The sequence below is a fragment of the Tetrao urogallus genome (assembly GCF_951394365.1).
Source record: "Tetrao urogallus genome assembly, chromosome: 15".
Taxonomy (NCBI): Eukaryota; Metazoa; Chordata; class Aves; order Galliformes; family Phasianidae; genus Tetrao; species Tetrao urogallus.
Window position 1 is genome coordinate 10237200 of NC_136828.1, and position 18593 is coordinate 10255792.

General features: G+C 53.7%; 2 protein-coding genes across 2 annotated transcripts in view; both read left to right on the forward strand.

Moving 5' to 3' along the window:
* Window positions 1-9096, forward strand: part of PEMT (phosphatidylethanolamine N-methyltransferase) — a gene marked incomplete at both ends in the record, with an annotated part of 35771 nt that extends 26675 nt beyond the window's left edge. Inside the window, 4 exons of the mRNA XM_079542818.1 lie at window positions 1213-1358; window positions 4684-4795; window positions 8418-8492; window positions 9042-9096. Coding sequence (XP_079398944.1) covers window positions 1213-1358; window positions 4684-4795; window positions 8418-8492; window positions 9042-9096 — 388 coding nt within the window. The remainder of the gene's footprint in view (window positions 1-1212; window positions 1359-4683; window positions 4796-8417; window positions 8493-9041) is intronic.
* Window positions 9097-15643: 6547 nt separating this feature from the next.
* Window positions 15644-16691, forward strand: RASD1 (ras related dexamethasone induced 1; the record flags this gene model as incomplete). The annotated part of the gene is made up of 2 exons (XM_079542739.1): window positions 15644-15929; window positions 16141-16691. 2 exons carry the CDS (start codon window positions 15644-15646, stop codon window positions 16689-16691), a joined length of 837 nt encoding a protein of 278 aa, XP_079398865.1.
* Between the last annotated feature and the right edge of the window lie 1902 nt (window positions 16692-18593).

Consider the following 18593-nt stretch of genomic DNA (forward strand, 5'->3'; position numbering starts at 1 on the left):
TCTTATAGGAAAGAGCTCCAAGGAGAACAAAAAATATCATCCAAGTTTCTAAAGCACAAGGGTGAGGAATCATCCCTGGCTTTGCTCGGTGTGTGCCTTCCATCTGCCTTCTGAGGCTTTGCAAGGTGTGCTTGCAGCCACATCTCTGGCAGGGCTCTCGGCTTCAATTGAGGCAGCAAAGAAAACTGAGGGATTTGCAAGACTCAGAGAGCTGGACATGAAAAAAAAAACACATCCCAAATGCTGCAGATAACGTCAGAGCAGTCAGAGCGTGGTGGAGCAGCCAGGGAAACCACTGGGCTCCTTCCACGTGAAGATCCAGGAGCACGAGGAGGAAAGGCTGTGCCCGGCAGGCAGCAATGGCCAGAGGCAGGAGTGCTGTTATTCCACTTGAATTTCAGTCTCCAGGGTGCCCATTTAAAAAAAAAAAAAAAAAAAAAAAGCTCCAAGTTTCCTACCTCGTGTGTCAGACATATGTGGAGAGATCCTGCATACAGCACTGTGGACCTGTTATCTCGCTGTTATTAATGAGCATTTCTTAATCACGGAGTTATCCTGTTTGTGGGCATACATGGGTACTGGAGCTGTGCGAGAGGCCAAGCCCTGCTCCTGGGCAAAGTTCAGATGGCCCAAGATGGGGGGGTCACAATTATTGCACTCACAAATGAGTATTGGGAAGGTCAGACCTGAAGTGCCTCGATGAGAAGCAGTGCTCACACTCCAAAATCTGTGTATCTCGTGTTTTCCTTTCGGTGTTCAAATCCTCCCCCTGCCTGTCAGCCTGCAGCCATGAATCACTCCTGGGCACGTGGTGAACACATGAAGGCTGCAAAATATTTTGGTGGAGGAGAGGAATGGGGGTGGGAGCACGAGATAACCTGGCAGACTGCTCCCAGCCCTCCCAGTGCCGAGGTTCTGCAGCCTCCAGCACTTACATTCAAGGGCATCTTTAGATACTGTAGTGCAGTAGGGCTGATATTTCCAGGAGTCATCAAGGGTTGCAAGTAAAAATAACTTCCCCGGGGCAAGTCCCGGCTGCTCACCAGACTTTGTGGCTTCTGCTGTCGGGAGCTGGAATAGGTTCAGATGGAAAAAGAGACCCTGAGAAGCGCCCTCCCCAGCCAGCATCCTCTCCCAAAGCTCTGCATCTCCCAGAGGGGTGATGTTAGCAATGAGTCGCTGTTGTAACAGCCCTTGTTGTCTCTCCGACAGCTTCACAGAAGCCATGAAGAGCCAGCCGAAGCTGGACGGCTTGGACAGCCACTGGGCCTATTACTCAGGCTTGGCCATCATGGCTGTAGGGACCTTGTTTGTCATCTCCAGCTTCTTAGCACTGGGATTCACCGGGACCTTCCTAGGTAAGCACTAAAAATTCAACAGCTGAACCAGAAAGGTCATTTAATCCTCCCAGAGTTGGACTTAATCATCCCTGTGGGTCCCTCCCAACTCGAGATATTCTATGTCTATGATTTTGGTAGGGCAGAATCTCCTGTGAATTTCCTCTTCCTTGTCTTCAGGGTAAGCTTAGGTTTGGTCTTGGCTTTGTGATACCAAAGCACGACACAGCCGTGCTGTTACTTTGCACGAGATGGTCGTGCAGTGATTTTCTACAGCGAGTCTAATCACCTTCTGCATCAAGCCTGAAACGTTAGAAACCAGCTAATGATCTCAGAGATCAAACGTCCGACAGAGAAGGCAGCCCAAGGGCAGATCTTGTGAGCAGGTCAGCACCAGCACCAACACTGCACGGTGGGAAGAGGAGGAAGAAGAGGAGGATGAAGAATTAGGAGCCATCCAGCAGCCTCGTGCTGAGCCCACAGCCGTCCGGCACTTGCTCAGGCACAATCTCACTTGCTCTTCCCCTCTGCAATAAACACAACATTCTCTGACAGACTCTTTTATCTGCCGCTTCATGGCAAAAGGCATTTTCCACTGTGCCTGCTTTCACATTTAGAGCGTAATTCTATTAGCATTGTTGACTTTAGAAACATGCCAGTATGTGTGGAATTCATAAAAATAAAATAGAGACAGGAACAATAAATACCAGAGGAAAGGGGCAGCTCCCGCTGGCTGGAATAATGACAGCTCTAGCTTTGACACTGCATTTAGGCTGTGCTTTTTGCAAGTGCTTTACAAACCAAATTCAATTAGCTCCTGCCGCGTCTCCAGGAAAAAGAGAGGGCGGGAATAAGCCTTCTTGCTTTCAAGTTGAGTTGCAAAGAAATGTGTTGAGTTGGCCAAGCTCCTGCTGCCAGAAACAGATCCCGGTGCTCCTGGATGTGTGCTCTGAACATCGATGCTCCTGGCCCCGTGTTGCATCCCTATCCCCAAGCCACGGGGCAGAACGTACCCACAGTGATGCTGCGTGCATGGAGACGTGTCCGGGAGGCCAGGCAGGGCAGCACCCATCAGCTCGAGCTGGTTGAGCGCTCCTGAAGCACAGCCAGCTCTGGGCTTGCTTACGCAAAGCCTGATTCACTGCCCACGAGGACCCACTGGCCTTGAACCACAGGGGGAAAGCAAACGGGTGAGTCAGGCTCAGCGTAAGCAGGGGCACAGCCCCGTGCTCTGAGCAGGGAGGAGTTGGGTGCTGGTGGCCTGTAGTGGCACTTGTGCTCATCCCACTGAGTCAGCAGCAAGGAGGGGTCTGCAGGTCTCGGGGGGCTCACGTGGGTGCCGTCTGGCTCAGGACTGTGCTCTCACCACTCTTTTGCATGCAGAGCACTGGCGCGGGCAGCGCTGGCACTTCTTGCTGGGGGTGGCAAAGAACTGAGCTTCTTCGGCAAGAAGAGGGCAATGACATCATCCTGATCTTCTCAGTCGACTGAGCTCAAGAGACGTTTTGAGAGAGCAAGAGATTCCCAGGCATTTAATAAACTGACTGAGACAGCGTCGGACCTTTCCCTTTTGGGTTTTCTTAAAGCAGTGAGTGCTGGAGAAGGCAGGACAAGGAAATTGCATCAGAGATGCCCATTAGATCCCAGTGGTGCCACTCCCGTTCTCTGCTGTGGCTGGATGCAGCCCATTGCCCTGGCAGCTCTTCTCTCTCCCCTTCTCCCAGCCATGCACTGGCTGGAATTTATTTTGGAGCCGTTTGCCTTATATTCTGACACAGGCAATAATGAGTACTTGACTTCCCAAGGGCCGAGGGCTGCACTGCATGCCCGAACCCATCCGTCTGCACCCAAGCGCAGTTCTTTTCACTGACCGAGATTTCAATCAGATTGCACCTGACCAGACTCCATCAGTGGGTCACAGTGGACCCAGCAGCTCCGGGTCAGCCTCAGGGGGCTGTGGGAAGCACTGCTGCAGGATGAAAGGTCTGCAGGCCCTCGCTGCTGCTTGCATTCACTCTGTGCAAACCTCCCCTGCGCCAGCACCCTTTGGGGAGCAAAGTGTTCCACCCGAAGGCGAGGGCGGGCAGGGGATAATGAACGTTTTGACACAGAAGAAAGCACAGCAATGGGCTGTGGCTTCGGGGGGGCTTTCGAGCAGAACAATCTCCGAGTCGCATTGCCAAGCGACTGTGAGAACATGTCGTGTGAATACCAGGCAATTATCTCACTTAGTGGCCTGTAGTTAAAGCCCAAAAGCATTGTATAATTGGGCAGGCGCTATTTATCCTTGGAAATAAATGTTTTTGCACCACGTGAGGTCAAAGAAATTACACCACGATCCAGGTAATAATAATAACCTTGAATACTTTGCACTCCCATCATGCCTTTTATCTGAATTTCCGAGCACTTTCTCACCATCCATTAATCCTCACCCCCACTGCACGACGAGAAAGACTGGTATTGTGATCTGTGCACAATGGCACTGGGAGGGATGGAGGAGATTTGCCCAAGGGCAGGGAATGGGCTGGGGACACAACCCATGGCCATGGGCTGCTCGCTGTGTTACATCGTGTCTTGTGCTGAGGACACAGCAAAATCCTTGCTGGCCTTCGTGGTCTCATTATAAGCCCAAGAAAAGCCAAAGCTCTGCATCCCAGCCCTGTCACTCCCCCAAAATGCCTCTGCACGCATCTCCTCACTTGTCATGGAAAGATTGCTCTGAGGTTGATAGGAAGCTGGTTGGAAGCTGACAGTTCTGAAAGCTTTCCTCGTTACAGATGAAAATCACCTATTATCATCATCATCACCGTGCCGATAATTGAGCGTTTTGTAGGCAGAGGTGCTATTTTCTGAAATTCTGAGAAATCCTCTGAACTATGAGATAAGAGTGGCACTGAATGGGGGCATTTGGTGGCGGCGGTCTCAGCTGTACCGTCACGAAACACCATTAGTGTGCACCGGGCTTATTTCCCCATTAGATGTATTTGATCCTGTGCACTCATTTCCTCATCAAGTGGCTTCAGAGGGGCGATTTTCAAATGAAAAAGCAGAACCAAGCAGTTGGGACCTCGAGAGCTGTGTCCTGATGAGGAATGTAGCTGCCATCGCCTCACCGCAATGCACAAACACACAGCCCTTCCTGGTGGGCAGAGAGCCATTCCTGGAAAAGCTGATGGAGATGGAGTAAATGCAGCCTATTTGCTGCTGTTTTCTCAGCCTGAAAGTCAGCAGCAAAACCCTTTGTTTGCCGTTGCTCTGCCTCCATGGCAGGGATGCCCCATGGCGTTGCATGCTGATCCACCCCACTTCATGGAGCCTAATGAGAAACCCTTTGTTCACCCTACAGGGGATTACTTTGGCATCCTGATGGAGGCAAAAGTGACCTGCTTCCCCTTCAGCATCCTGGATAACCCCATGTACTGGGGCAGCACGGCTGTCTACCTGGGCTGGTCCATCATGTGAGTATGTGCTCCTCTCATGGTACTTGGGGGGGTAAGGTGCTGCCTTGGATCAGCAGCCAAAGAAGCATTTGGTGACGGCAGTGACACAGCTGGGGAGTAAAGCAGCAGGGGAAATGCAGCACGCCCCTGGCTTCTCGCTTCCCAACTATTTTTGCACACGCAAAACCTTTCTCTGTCATAAAAAGACGTGTGGAATTAATTGTCGAAAAATAAATAACGGCCGAGTGCTGGGGAGAGGAAACATCAGCAAACGCTCTGCAGCCAAATGGGGTCCTTGGCAAGCTCTGCACGTGGAAAAATCAACAGCCAGGGCCGAATTCATGCCGGGTGTCGCTCAGCGGGGGCCAGGCACTGATACCAGGGATTGGTGTGACCCTGTAATTACCTCTGGAAGAAACAAAACAAGCCAGCACACCTCCCCCCCACTGCATGGCGATAGCACTTCCGAAAAACTCCTCGTGATACAACACAGCTTAATAGCCTGCTTCGGAGGAAATGAATAGGCTGTAATTTAGCAGTAAATGAGCAATATACTCGATCCTGTGTAATAAGTTTTATGTGGTTTTCATTTGATATCACATTTTATTTATTTGCCTGGGAGTAAAAACCACAGCAGGGTTGTGTCGGGAGCCCGTAGAGTGCTGCTGGACTTTATCACCTGGTGTTTTGCACAGGCCCTGCCACGTGGGTCTCCTCTCTTAGACATCAGTGGGAAAACAAAGCACTTTGCCACTTCTCGCCTTCCCAGCCACATGCACAGCATTGCAGTGCTTTCTGGCCCCTGTTAATGAGTAAAGCCTGTGTCACTGAGCCTTGTGTTCATTCTGCACTTTGACATCCCCCCTGCAGCCGTCAGGGCTCACTGCACGGCACCCTTTGCCTTCCTTGCAGCCCCATGGCAACTGGGTTGGGCCCAAGCCCTGGGAAACAGTGCCCAAGAACTGGGGGACAGGAGCTGCAGGGGACAGGGGCACAGAACCGCACATGCCACCCCACAAGGAGGTATTTGGATGGAGAGCTCGTAAGGAGGTCCGTATTATTTCACAATCGAGCCATTTCCTAGCATTCCTGCCCAACCAGGTGAGCCCTATCAAGCTGTTTATATTGCAGAAATTCCTCCCTCACCCCCACGACGGAGCAACCTCATACTGGGTGCACTTCACTTTGGTCTTTAGCCACAGACCTGGGCAAAAGAAGCTTGAAGCGGCTCGAGACAACGACACTATTGCCTCTTTTTCTCATTAAAAGGCTGCCACCATAAAGGGCAGCGAGGCGTGAGCAACAATTGCTGTTGACAAATTGCTGGAGCTGTGCAGAGTGGCACCAGGGCACGGCGTGCCTGGTCTTGTGGGAGCTCCACACAGCCCTGCACACTGTGATGGTGATTGTCTCTCTTCTCTGGAATCTCAGCTTGCGTTTCTGAGTTGTAATGGGGATCCTAGGGCTCTTCTGAGCTCTCCACTGGGGCCACAGGGCTTTGAGATGTGGGTCAGAGCCAGCGTTCTGGCAGCAGGGATGTGCAGCTGAGCTGTTGGCACACGAGGAGCACAACTTCTGGCTGGTTTTGGACAGGCCTGAAATGTAGAGCATATTTCTCCTCCCTCAGTGATATATTACACCCCATATTGTGGCATCAGAGCCCAAGGATTTGATTCATTTACATCCACAAGGGTACATACTGCGTAATGTAAGCGAGTCTGGCAGCACCCCAGACAGCCTGTGATTAGAACTCCGGCATTAAGAGCATCACTTGAGGCCAGAGCTGCTATTTTCTCCTTTCCAGGATGTTGCACATATTCCAGACTCAACTAATGGCAGCTCCTTGGACAAAACAAATGTGTTTGCTGAGCACACAGCGGGCAGCACTTTGGCCCCTTCTACACGCAGCGAGCAACGGGCGCAGGGCAGCCAGGGCTCCTTGCTGTGCCTACAGGATGCACAGGGAGAGGTTTCCTCCACACTTGTCATGAAAATGGGAACAGCAAGCCTACAACAGGAGCAAATACCCCATGTTCAGTGCTCAGGACGAGCAGTGCTGGAAGGGAAGGATATGAGCACACAAGCATTGTGAAATGTCCGCAGCAGTGTGGAGATGCAGCAAGGGCTGCGGACAGACAAACTCTCAAAAAAGCCCCTGGCTGCTACCAGGACCACAAAACCGACCCGGCTGACTCGTCATTGACCCTGCTACAAAATGAGCTGCTGCCCAAGAAGTAGGTCGAGCTCATAAGAGGAGTGAAACACCAACGTGCTTCTTATTGCTCCAATCGAGCAGCCTCGTTTTTCCCGAAAGACAAATGGAGCATTAGTTGTCTAGAGATGGCCTTGTGTACTTGTGTGTCTGTGGCAGGGGAAGTGCTTTAACTCATGGCAACAGGCTGTGTAAATCAGAGCAGGCACTGCAGCCAAATGATGCAATTAGAGGTCTTGCTGTCAACAAACAATCATGCAAATTTGTTCTCTCTGATACAAATCAAGGAGGAGACATGACTAAGCATGTAATAGCAGGAGGCTGGGAATGAAGAAGTTGTCCCTTGTTTCCTAATGAGAAAAAAACCTTGTTGTAAAATGGAAGCAGTGGAAAAGTGAAGATTTGTGTGCATCTCTCCAGGAACTGATGTGGCCAGGTACTACCTGATGGCTGCTTTGGGTGGTGTGGGGCTCAGGTTGTTTGGTCTCTCCTTTGAAGGCACTTTTTCCCAGAGGGCTGGTCCCCTGGCATGAGGGTTGCAAGACAATTATCCTCACCAGGGACCAGCTAAGTACATTTTTCTGCTGACAGCCAATTCCTGTCCCCATCAAAGAGCTGAGCTCCAACCAGCAATTAAAAACAAGCAGCAGTGTCCTAATTAAGGGCACGTGCAGCCAGTAGCTGGAGGCATAGGATGCAGAAAGAAGGTTTGGGAGTCTAATGCTAAGCAGTGTACTGGACACAGCCATGCTCCTGGCTGGGGAGACGAGACTGGGACTCTGTGGGGAGTTTGCACATCATGGAGTGCTCTTGGTACCCGGTTTGGAGGCTGCTGGGATCCTGGGGCCTTAGCAATGACCCCACTGCCTTCACCAGCCATTCTTTGCCATCCCTTCCACCCCTTACCATCCCTTCTATTCTACCCACCCCTTCCATCTCTGCCCATCCTTGCCATCCCTTCCATCCCTTCCATCTCAGCCTGTGATGGCTCAGCTCACTGTCTACACGACCATCCGCTGCTCTGTCTGCCAGGTGCCTCCTGCACCCCGGGTGGCCGTATTTCTGTGCACATCAGGCATTTCCCTTATAGCACTGGCTTGGAGCCGCAGCCGTATGTAAGCAGCTGCTCAGCTATTAAGCAGCCTTATAATCTCAGGACTTAGCATCAAAGCAGAAACTCTCTGAACAGAGACATGAGGGGATCAGACTTGAAAGAAGTTGCCGAAGTAGGCTGGGGAAGAGTCTTTGCCAAGTAACATCTGTCTAAGACAGTTAACATTAAGCACAGAAAAAAAATCCACCTTTTGTTCTCTTCTGTTTAATGAGCGAGAGTGCTCTTGTGGAGCCTAACATCTCATTTCACTTTCTAAAGCAGGTCTTGCATAAGCCCATGTACTCACCTGATCTTTTCCTTCTCTTTCAAAACAGGCATGCAAGCCCAGCTGGCCTTTTGCTGACAGCTGTAGTGGCAATTTCCTACACAATTGCAGTGCTGTACGAGGGGTGAGTAGCTCTGCAGAACTGGAGAGCTTCTCATTATTTCTACCAGCTTTAACTCCCGAGGTTTCGGGGAACTGCAGAAGCAGAGATGTTTTTTCCGATTCATTCAGCGGGGAATAAGGAAAACAGAGAATTGTTTTCCAATTGTTTTGATAATGGGCAGATTCCTTTCTGAAACTATGTGCTGAGTTCTAGGAACATTGGTGCATTTGCTTATTTTTACCAAAATATGTTTCTTTTTTTCTCTTTCGGATGCCTAATTCTGTCTATATGAAAACAATGAGGAAGGCAGGAAGAGGGCTCGTAGTGGCGTCTGATGGGGTGCAAGGAGAACATTTTGCATTTGTTAATTTCTTGGAAGGGCTTCTCTGATGTTTCACCCCACAGCTGTCCAACAGCCCTGGGTGAAAACAGCCCAGAATGGTCCCAGAAGCGCTGGGAAAGGTCTGTGTGGGAGGTGGGAGGTGGGAGGTGGGCTTTCCCAGAGTGTGCAGCACTCATGGTTTCATCTTCCCCCCTTCTTTTGCCCTTCTCCTTTGCCTGCACCCACAGGCCTTTCACGGAGGAAATCTACTGTCAGAAACAGAAGGGAGCAAAGAGCAATTAGCCACAGGTACGTTTCCAAAATGGCCGTGCCACGTGCTCTGGGTTCTGCACGAGCTCCTTACCAGACTCTGCTCTTTGCCTCTCACAATGCAGTGCCTCGGACACCTCAGTGCAGCGCGCCCTGCTGCGCCTCGTGCTGCCCGATTTGCCCATTTTCCTACTGAGATGTTTCCTAGTAATTAGCCCAGACCCCTAATGAGCCAACTGAGCGCCCTGCAGTCTCGGAAGCCATCAGAGGAACAGTGTGAGCACAGGAGCTGGAGAGCCCCATTCAGCCCCCCAACCTGTCCTCCCACACTGACAGCTGAAGATCTGCAGGGACGAAGCAACCCAGCTCCAGCACCAGCCTGGAGGGCAGAACGAGCAGTGGAGGCACTGGGGGCCTTTCGGAAGCAAGGTGTGAGCATGCAGCAGCATGGCAGAGGGTGATCCTCCATCCTACAGCTGCTAAGGACAGGGTGCATTGGACGGCCGTTCCTCAGCGTTGGGCACTTTGTGCTTTTTGGACAGCACATGGGACCTCGTTGCTCGCCCTACAGGCTGGATGTGGAAAGGAGGACACAGCTCACTGATCCTCTGTAGCAAACAGGTACTGCCAAAGAGGCATGGCTTGATCAAAGTGGTTCCCATGCAGCTCTCAAACTGCAGGGGGAGGAAGAAGGGCAACCGCTGCAAATCTGACCATAAACCCATCTGGAGCAGAGAGACCTCCTCATCCACCCCACGCTTTCCCACCGCTGCAGAGCTCTGTAGCATCTTTGTGCTATTTGCAAAGGCTCCCAGACAGGCGACAGCAGGGCACATAGATGAGAATGCCTGAGAGGACAGAGACATGGCAGCTGACCCATAGCAAAGCCCCAGCATGGAGAAACCAGTCTGGGAGTGGACAAGACCAATAGAAAGATTCAGTCCCCATCAGCAGAGTGAGCAGTCCCCTGGTGCCGGTGCCCCACTGCTCTCTGGGCCCCAGGAACCAACCCCATCCAGCCCCTCCAACCCCATGCAACTCCTCCTTTCCCCATGGCCACACGAGGCTCCTGCCCACCATCCCACCACACAGTGCCTTGCCCCCACCAGCCAGGATGAAATGCAGCCTGGGCTCATCCCTGCTGCTGGATCCGGCTCCAGAAAGAAGATCCCAGGGCTGACGCCACAGCCCCACACTCAATGTTTACAGATTCCCAGAACGGTTTGAGAAATAAGCTATGTATGACCAAAAAAAGCCACCAAAAACTAAAGGGAAGGGATCAGCGATGCTCCCGGCTCCCACAGGGACACGGGCTGAGTCTGGTCCTGCAGTTACGCCGTGCTTCGTCCCAGCATCACAACGTCCCCTCTGGAGAAGGTCTTCTCCCAGCACATCAGTCCCATTCCCTCCTGCTCGTGCCCGGCTGTAACTCACCCTTCCAGCATTGCTCAATGGGAATTAAAAGTGTAGGTTTCTTTCTCTTTTTTTCTTTCCTTTCCTGTTTCCTCCAGCAGGGCTCAGGGACGCTGTGCTTCTGTTTCTGAGCCATTGCACAATGATTATTTTTTTATTGGTATCTCGACGACCTTCCTCCTAAAGACTTGGGCATAGTATTTTATTTTTAGATAAGTTTCCACATCCCCTCCACGTCGAATGTTTATAGACAGAGGCTAAAGCAGCCCAGTGCCATAGCAACCAGCAAGGAGAGGCTCCATTGCACTGTGCAGACATTCGTGTCAGAGTTGCCAATCTAGACTCGAAGTCACTGGTGCAAATAAATTCAGATTTGTTGAGAGGTGAAATCGGTGTTTGCAGAAGAGCCGTGTGCTTGTTAGGAAGGATTGCTCCACTGGGAACACAGCGAGAGCCCTGTTGGTGCTGCCTCACTGCCAGTGCAGGGACCACCACAAGGATGGGGCACTCTGGCTGCACACCTCCCATCCCCAACCAGGATAACCCCCAGGATGGTGTGTAAACCAGGATAACCCCCAGGATGGTGGGTACTGCCACAAACCCACTGATGGGGCCATGCTCCCTTGCAAACTCACGGCATCCCAAAGGCTCAGGGGCTCGGTGCTGCAGTGGGTGCTTCATACCCAGCCCTTCCCTCTCTCCACCCGCTCATCCATGGGGCTGTGCCCAATTTCACACTGCTGGCGCCATGCTGTGATGTTCAGGCTTGGCACAGCAGTTTGTTTGCAGCCTTGGGGGAAAGTGGCACGAGGCCGTGTGCAGATGCAGCCGATAACTCCCTGCGCTCAGTGCATTTCTCCAATGCAAACACCAGGAAAGGAGGAGCTGGTTAAATGACAACTGCTGGCGGGCAGGGACAGCCAGGTCAGTGCGGCCACTGCTCTGCCCCCGCTCACCCCACACCACACAGCACAGCCCCCAGCACTGCCCTCAGTCACATGTCAGCGGGGTTCTGCCCCACATTCCCCTTCTGTGCCAACCTCGCCCGAGCTCCATGCGCACGTGGTACCGTATGCATGTGGCACTGAACACGTCAAACTCCATGGGATGTTTTTCTAGGGAAAACTACCCATGCAAACCCAAGTCGCCGCAGTGCATGGGACTGCTGGATCCCCTCCGCAGGGGCACACTGGGCTGCATCCTGATTGCTGTTCCTTGGAGGCATCAGAGCCAGACGAGCAGTCCTGGAGCCCCACACTCCACAGCGACCACCCATCACCTCTGTGCTGTGTTTGCTTGCATCCAGCACTACACTGCCCTCCTCACCTTAGGGAGAAAAGGCTGTCGGCCTGGTGTGACCACATAGGGGGTGTGGGTTGGTCTGATACCAGTGGTTGGGTTGGGGGTTGGTGCAGAAGGAAGAGAGGACTGAGCACAGCGCTGCCCAGCAGTACGTGGGCTTTCAGGAGCAGGTTGGGCACTGACTGCTTCATCAGAGCCCCAGAGGAAGGGATGTGATGGGACTCATCCTCTGGGGGGCTGCCTGCAGCTGGATGCCGGTGCTGAGCAGCCCCGCAGCCTGGAGAGCCCATCTCTGATTGCTGCCTCTTGGGCTCTGCTTTCATCTGAAGGCCTTTTATTTTTGTCCCATTGCCCTGGCAGCTGCTGCCATTTCCATGGGAACCCTCCTGAAATCTGCAGCAACGCATCTGCTGGGGTCACCGAGACTCTCTCTCCCCCATGCCCTACATTTCAGGCCTGGAGCCACCCAGGTCTGATTACAGGTGACATTTCTCTCTAATCCCAGGGTGGCTGATGCTCCTCAGAGGTGAGCAGGTGCTGCTGGAGTTGGGTACAGATCCAGATGCTTCCAGTGTCCCTGGGCTGTGAAGCTGAGCCCTGTTCAGTGCTTGGCTGCTCCGTGCACATGGCACAGCTGTGAGCTGGGTCCCATCCCAATCATGATAATTAGAAGCCCATCAAAAGAAGTGATGGGAGAAGAGGAGAGGATGCAGAACGCCAGGAGAGCAGGGCACAGAGCTGCCTCATGCACATGTGATGCCACAGCAGGAGTCGTGCTGGTTGGACTGGATGATTTTTGGTTGGTTTTCCAACCTTGGTGGTGAATCTTTGATTCTATGCACATAATAGTTGGGGATTTGAGGCATCTCTGGCTTTCCTGCTCTTTATTGATCAAACCGCAAGGGTGAAACAGGAGACATGAAAAGTGTTGCAAAAAGAAACAAAGTAGGAGGGTGAAGGAAGGAGATAAAAGCAGCCCCTGATGCTCAGAGACACAGCAGCCCACTGCTGCCCTGCATCTCATCTGGGAAAAATTATACGTTGTGAATTACATGCTTCTTTTGAAAAGCCGTAAAGGGGATTTAATAAAATGAGACAAGCTAATAATATAGGGAATGAAGAGCAACGCCGGGTCCTGCATCTTGATTTCATCGGATATTTTTCTCCATGGGACACACGGGAGCTACAGCAGAGCCCTCCCTGCCTGTCCTGCCCAGTGCTCCTCCCTGCTGGCTCCATTCTGGGGAGCAGTGGGGCAGCAGTTGGGGCCTGGGGGGAAACAGCAGGAATTTGGGAGCCAGGAGTGCAGGGCTGGGGGTGTGCACACAAACAGAGTCCCTGGTGCTGTGTAGAACAGGGCAGGTGATTGGTAGGACAGGACAACAGGGCATGGTAAATGTGAGTGGAAATACGGAGCTCACGTGGCATCCACTCCTCTCCATGGCCCAGGAGGGGTCTGGGGGCTGTGAGCTGTGGGGCACAATCCCTTCTCATCTTTTAACCCCTTGGACCCATGGGAAGCAGCACAGCCCTGGGATGCAGACACCTCTTGTCTCCAGCAGCAAGCAGAGCCGTGTGCTGATGCAATTGTTCCTTTCCGAGCGTCCCTCCAGGTCTCCTCTTCCAGGCTCAGCTGTGCCATGCACGCTCACAGCTTTCTGGTACATTTTGCTTCCTACACCCCCACCGGCACAGCTTGTCCGGGTGGGACCCCGGGGAGCTGCACGTTCTGCCCATGTGTGCCACTTTCGTGGAATTTCATTTGAGGTAGAAACAGGTAGAAAAGAAACAGCGAGACAGCAGGGAGCGATTGGTGCTGAGGATGGTGGGTTGCAGAAGAAGTTCCCCCAAGCTGCCGGCTTCATGCAGAGCGGCTGTGTGAGCAGGCACAGGACCCGCATCCTGCAAAGGCAGCAAAGCCGGCACCCACCGGGGCGGGTCGGACTGCAGTTGGGGGAAATGCTGCCATAGCTGCCCCTGCTTCGGGCTCAGGCAATCTGCAGCCGGCTCAGAAATAGGCGGTGAGTTTTTGACAGCCGTATCCGTGGGAAGGCGCTGCCTCACGGCGAGGTGGGGCTGTGCTCATCCATCACAGGATACAAGCGAGCGTGCTCTGCGTGCACCAGCAGTGCTGAGGTGCTCCTGGGGGACTGAGGCTTAATGCCTCCTAATGCTGCTCTGTTCTGGCTCTGCGTGATTCTGAGAGAGCCTCGGGTACTGCGCCCTGGGCTGATGGATGGTGGATGTGGGCTCTGCCAGCTCCGGTCCCACTCCTCACACCCGGGGATCACAGCTCCTGTCACCCCCCCCCCCCAGCCCACACCTCTGCTGTCACCAAAGAGCCCTTTGCAGAAATGGATTTTCCATTTGCTAAAGCCTGCTAGCCCAAGAGGAGGCTTCAAGCAGGCTATTTTTACCCATTCCTGGCACTATTAATAGGGGTACGGTTACCAGCAAGATCTAATCAAGGTATTTGATGTGTCTGTCCCCCAGAGGTAGGCACTTCTGATTCCTCCTGCTGCTTTCCGTCAGCTGCTACAATTAAATGATCTTTTCGTTACTTTGGGTTGATACATTTGTGTTTTATAACGGGCCCTTGGCGCTGCTCTCTATCTATCTCGCACTCGGATCAATACGGGCTCAGCCCCATACACCGTGTCCCACAGCCTCTGCCAGAGCTGCGGCTCTTCGGCTGCTGCCTCTCGGCTGCAGCTCCTCCTTAAACCATTGGAGAGTGCTTAAATTAACTTCCAAGTGTGTAAACACCCCCAGAGGAGACGGTCAGCTCAGCAGCATCCATTTCCTCAGCAGCGCTACTGAAATGCCCCGTGTTCCGCAAATTCCAGCTTCCACCCTGAGACCCGTGCAATGTTGCAGGTGGGGCTTCTGCTTTTCGGAACCACGTTTAAGCATCGACTTTTGCAAAGTCGCTGTGTTTGTTTGTTTGAACATCCTCAGAGGTGCCGTTCATCCAAAGTTTCCCAATCGCAGCTATGTCCGGTGAGAGCCAGCCGCCGGCAGGAGCATCCCTGCGTTCCCGCGAGCATCATCCTTCGCTGCCCCGGGGGCTGCGGGTCCGGGGTGCTGCCGTGTCCTCTCGGAGGGGTGGGGGGGTTCAGCCCGAGCCGCGGTGGGGCCCTCGGCCGCGCTCTAGCGGGGGCGGGAGGGGCTGCAGGCGGCGGGGTGCGGGCAGGGGCTGGGATGGAGTCGGGATGGGGAGAGGGTCAGGTTGGAGCGGGGATGGGAATAGGCTCGGGATAAGACCGGGATGGGCTGAGAGTGGGATAGGGTCGAGCCGAGACCGGGCTCGGGATAGGGCTGGGGAAGGAGCCGAGGACGAGCTTGTATCAACCTGGGGTAGCAGAGCTCGGGCCGGGATCTCAGCAAAAAGCACAAAGTCCCCCTTTCAGGGCCGCAGCACCTGGCGGCGCCCCGACTCTCGGCTCCCACTCCTGCGCCGTGCCCCGAACTCCCCAAAAAGCGCCTTTTCTGCCGCTTATCCCACCCACGGGACCGTAAGCGCGAAACGAAGCCGGGCTGCGGCTCCCCGAGGTCTCTGCTCCGCGTCCCGGATCCTCCGCTCCCCGTTTGGGACGGGCGGATCGCCGAGACCCGCACCCACAGCCGCACCGCCCGCGGGACGGAACCGCGCCGTGTGCGGGGCGGAGCGGGGCGGCACTGACTCAGCCCCGGGCCGTGACGCGCCGAGGGGCGGGCGCTGCATCCTGCATATAACGCGAGACCGCGGGCGTGCGGAGCTCAGAGCGGCCTTCCAGCCTGGGAGAGAGAGGGGCCGAGCAGCCGGGCACACCTCGCCTTCCTCCTCCTCGTCCTCTCGGCGCAAGCTGCACTTCGGCCGGCTTCAATGAAACTGGCAGCGATGATCAAGAAGATGTGTCCCAGCGAGGCCGAGCTGAGCATCCCCGCCAAGAACTGCTACCGAATGGTCATCCTGGGCTCTTCCAAGGTGGGCAAGACGGCCATCGTGTCGCGCTTCCTCACCGGGCGCTTTGAGGAGCAGTACACTCCCACCATCGAGGACTTCCACCGCAAGTTCTACAGCATCCGCGGTGAGGTCTACCAGCTCGACATCCTGGACACGTCGGGCAACCACCCCTTCCCGGCCATGCGGCGCCTGTCCATCCTCACAGGTACGCGGATGGGGAGCTCCAGGAGGAAATGGGGGTTCTCCTGTTGGAGTTTGGGTTTTCTTGGTCACTTTAGAGATGGTCTTCTGCCTGTCTCTGGGTGGGATTTTGTGCATGCGTTGGGTGGGTGACTTTGTTGCCTGGTTCTCCCCTCCCCTGTTTATCTATGGGTCGGCGTGTGCATCCCCATCTCACGTCCCCGCTTTGTCCCCAGGTGATGTTTTCATCCTCGTGTTCAGCCTGGACAACCGGGACTCCTTCGAGGAGGTGCAGCGCCTGAAGCAGCAGATCCTGGAGACCAAGTCGTGCCTGAAGAACAAAACCAAGGAGAACATCGAGGTGCCCCTGGTCATCTGCGGCAACAAAGGCGACCGGGACTTTTACCGGGAGGTGCAGCCCCGAGAGATCGAGCAGCTGGTGGGCGCAGACCCCAAGAAATGTGCCTACTTCGAGATCTCGGCCAAGAAGAACAGCAGCCTGGATCAGATGTTCCAGGCGCTCTTCGCCATGGCCAAACTGCCCAGCGAGATGAGCCCCGACCTGCACCGCAAGGTCTCGGTGCAATACTGCGACATCCTGCACAAGAAAGCTCTGAAAGGCAAAAAGCTGCTGAAAGAGGGCGGCCGGGGCAGCACGGAGGAGGCGTACGGCATCGTGGCTCCCTTCGCCCGCCGGCCCAGCGTCCACAGCGACCTCATGTACATCCGTGAGAAAGCCATCGGTGGAGGGCACGGCAAGGAGAAGGACCGCTGTGTGATCAGCTAGGAGCCCCAGCGTGAGGAGGGAAGAAGGAAGGAAGAAAGGAAGGAAGGAAGGAAGGAAGGAAGGGAAGGGGGCAGGATGCTTGTTTCCAACGGGACTTTGGGCAGGCAGGAGGGCGGGCACGCACCCAGCTGGGCACAGATTTGCCTCTTCCCCGGCCTCCCTCCTCCCATCAGTTCCCCCCCCCCCCGGGGCACGTGTTGGGAGAGGGGGAGGACTTGGAGGCAGGAGGGAATCAGGGAGATGATAATGGCGAAGTGTGGTGAGCTGGGGGTATGAACACTCCCAAACTGCCCAGCCTTGGGCCAGGGCATTGCTGTCAGGAGGGCAGAGACCTGTGAGAATCCACCTGGGGCTTATGGGTTTCTTTTTGTTTCCTTCTGTTTGTTTTTACTTGAGAAGCTGTGCACGGACTCTGGCTCTGTGTCGTGTGTTTGTCTGTGTTCGCCAAACACGTGCAGAAGACACTTCTAAGCTGTTGCAAAGACTGCAGAGTTACAGCCCCAATGGACCAAAAACTGACTCTTGTTTACATTTGTCTTGTCTGATTTGCAAGATTTGGGGGGCGGGGGGAGCGGGAAGGGTTTTTTAAATGAGAAAACAATAGGCACTTTATGTAGGTATTGGTTGTCACTGACATGAACAAAAACCTTCAAGTGTTTCTACCGTGGCTGAAACTTGATGTTTTATTTTTTCTACAAAACAATAAAAACCTTTTTTCAAATGACGCCTTGCGGCTTTTCGCCTTCGCTTCTTCCCCGATCCCTGCAGCGAAACCAAATCCCGTCAAACCCAGGCCGGATCCCAGCTGTAAGGTTGGATCAGCACTCAACTCAGTGCCTTTATTACCCCACTTTCTCTGACTCCCAGCGCAAAGGGAAGCGGCCGCAGGGGGCGGCGGGGCCGTGCGTGCTGTTACTCAAGCAGGCCGCTGAGCCAAAGCTCTTTCCTCACTCCGCTGGGCAGCGCTGACCTGCGCCAGGCATTGCCATGTCGTTCACAGCAGAAACCAAGTGAAATGACATCATTTAATGACAAAGAGCTCATTGTGCTCCATGCCTTCCCCCGATTGAATAAACACTCTTTAATGATGTCAACAGAGAGTGATTCATTTGCGCCCCGTCCAGGATATTGTTTTTATTTTGCAACATGAGTAAAGGAAATGCTTTGCTCGAAAGGTCACCTTTGCGTTTGATGGGTTTTGATCTCTGGCTGCCAGTAATCACTGCTGGAAGTGAAAGGAAAAAGTGAAAGCTCTGCAAACAGCAGCTCTCACTGGCTCCGGATTCTCCAAAGCAGCCTGCTGGTTCCGATCACACTCAGCAGCCCCCTTCTACCCTGAAGTTGCACAACAGACCTACATTTAATATGTATTAATGGGGAAAAGTTCTACTGAAGCCATAAGGTGTGGGCGAGTGAGACTGCAAACAAAACCACTTCAGTTTGGTCTGAAACTTGGATTCGAGTTCACTTGTTGCTGCGCTAAGTGCCAGGCATTTCTTTGGAAACACTTTGCTCCTTCCAGCTCTTCACACGGCCTGGTTTGACTGGAAGAGCAGCTGGCCAAAAGGAGAAACCTCCGTCCAGGCATGAAACACAAGAATTTATTGAGCTGGAACAGGGAAGGCCTGGCAGAAAGGTAATTTCAGTAATAAAAAATTGTACATTGTGCCTTGTTTACCTTGGTGTTCTGCTTTGCTCAGAGTTTACACGCGGGCACCCTCCCAAAGAAATCAGTAGCCAAGCACTCCGTGATCTCTGAGCTACAGGTGAACTGAACCACCCCAGCTCCCAGAGAGCATAATTACCTGCCTCTTGACTTCAGGAAGCCAAACCCTACCCAAACAGACCCCCTTCTCATTGCTTGAATGCTCCCTGCTCTCGGATGCAGGCTCTCAACCGACG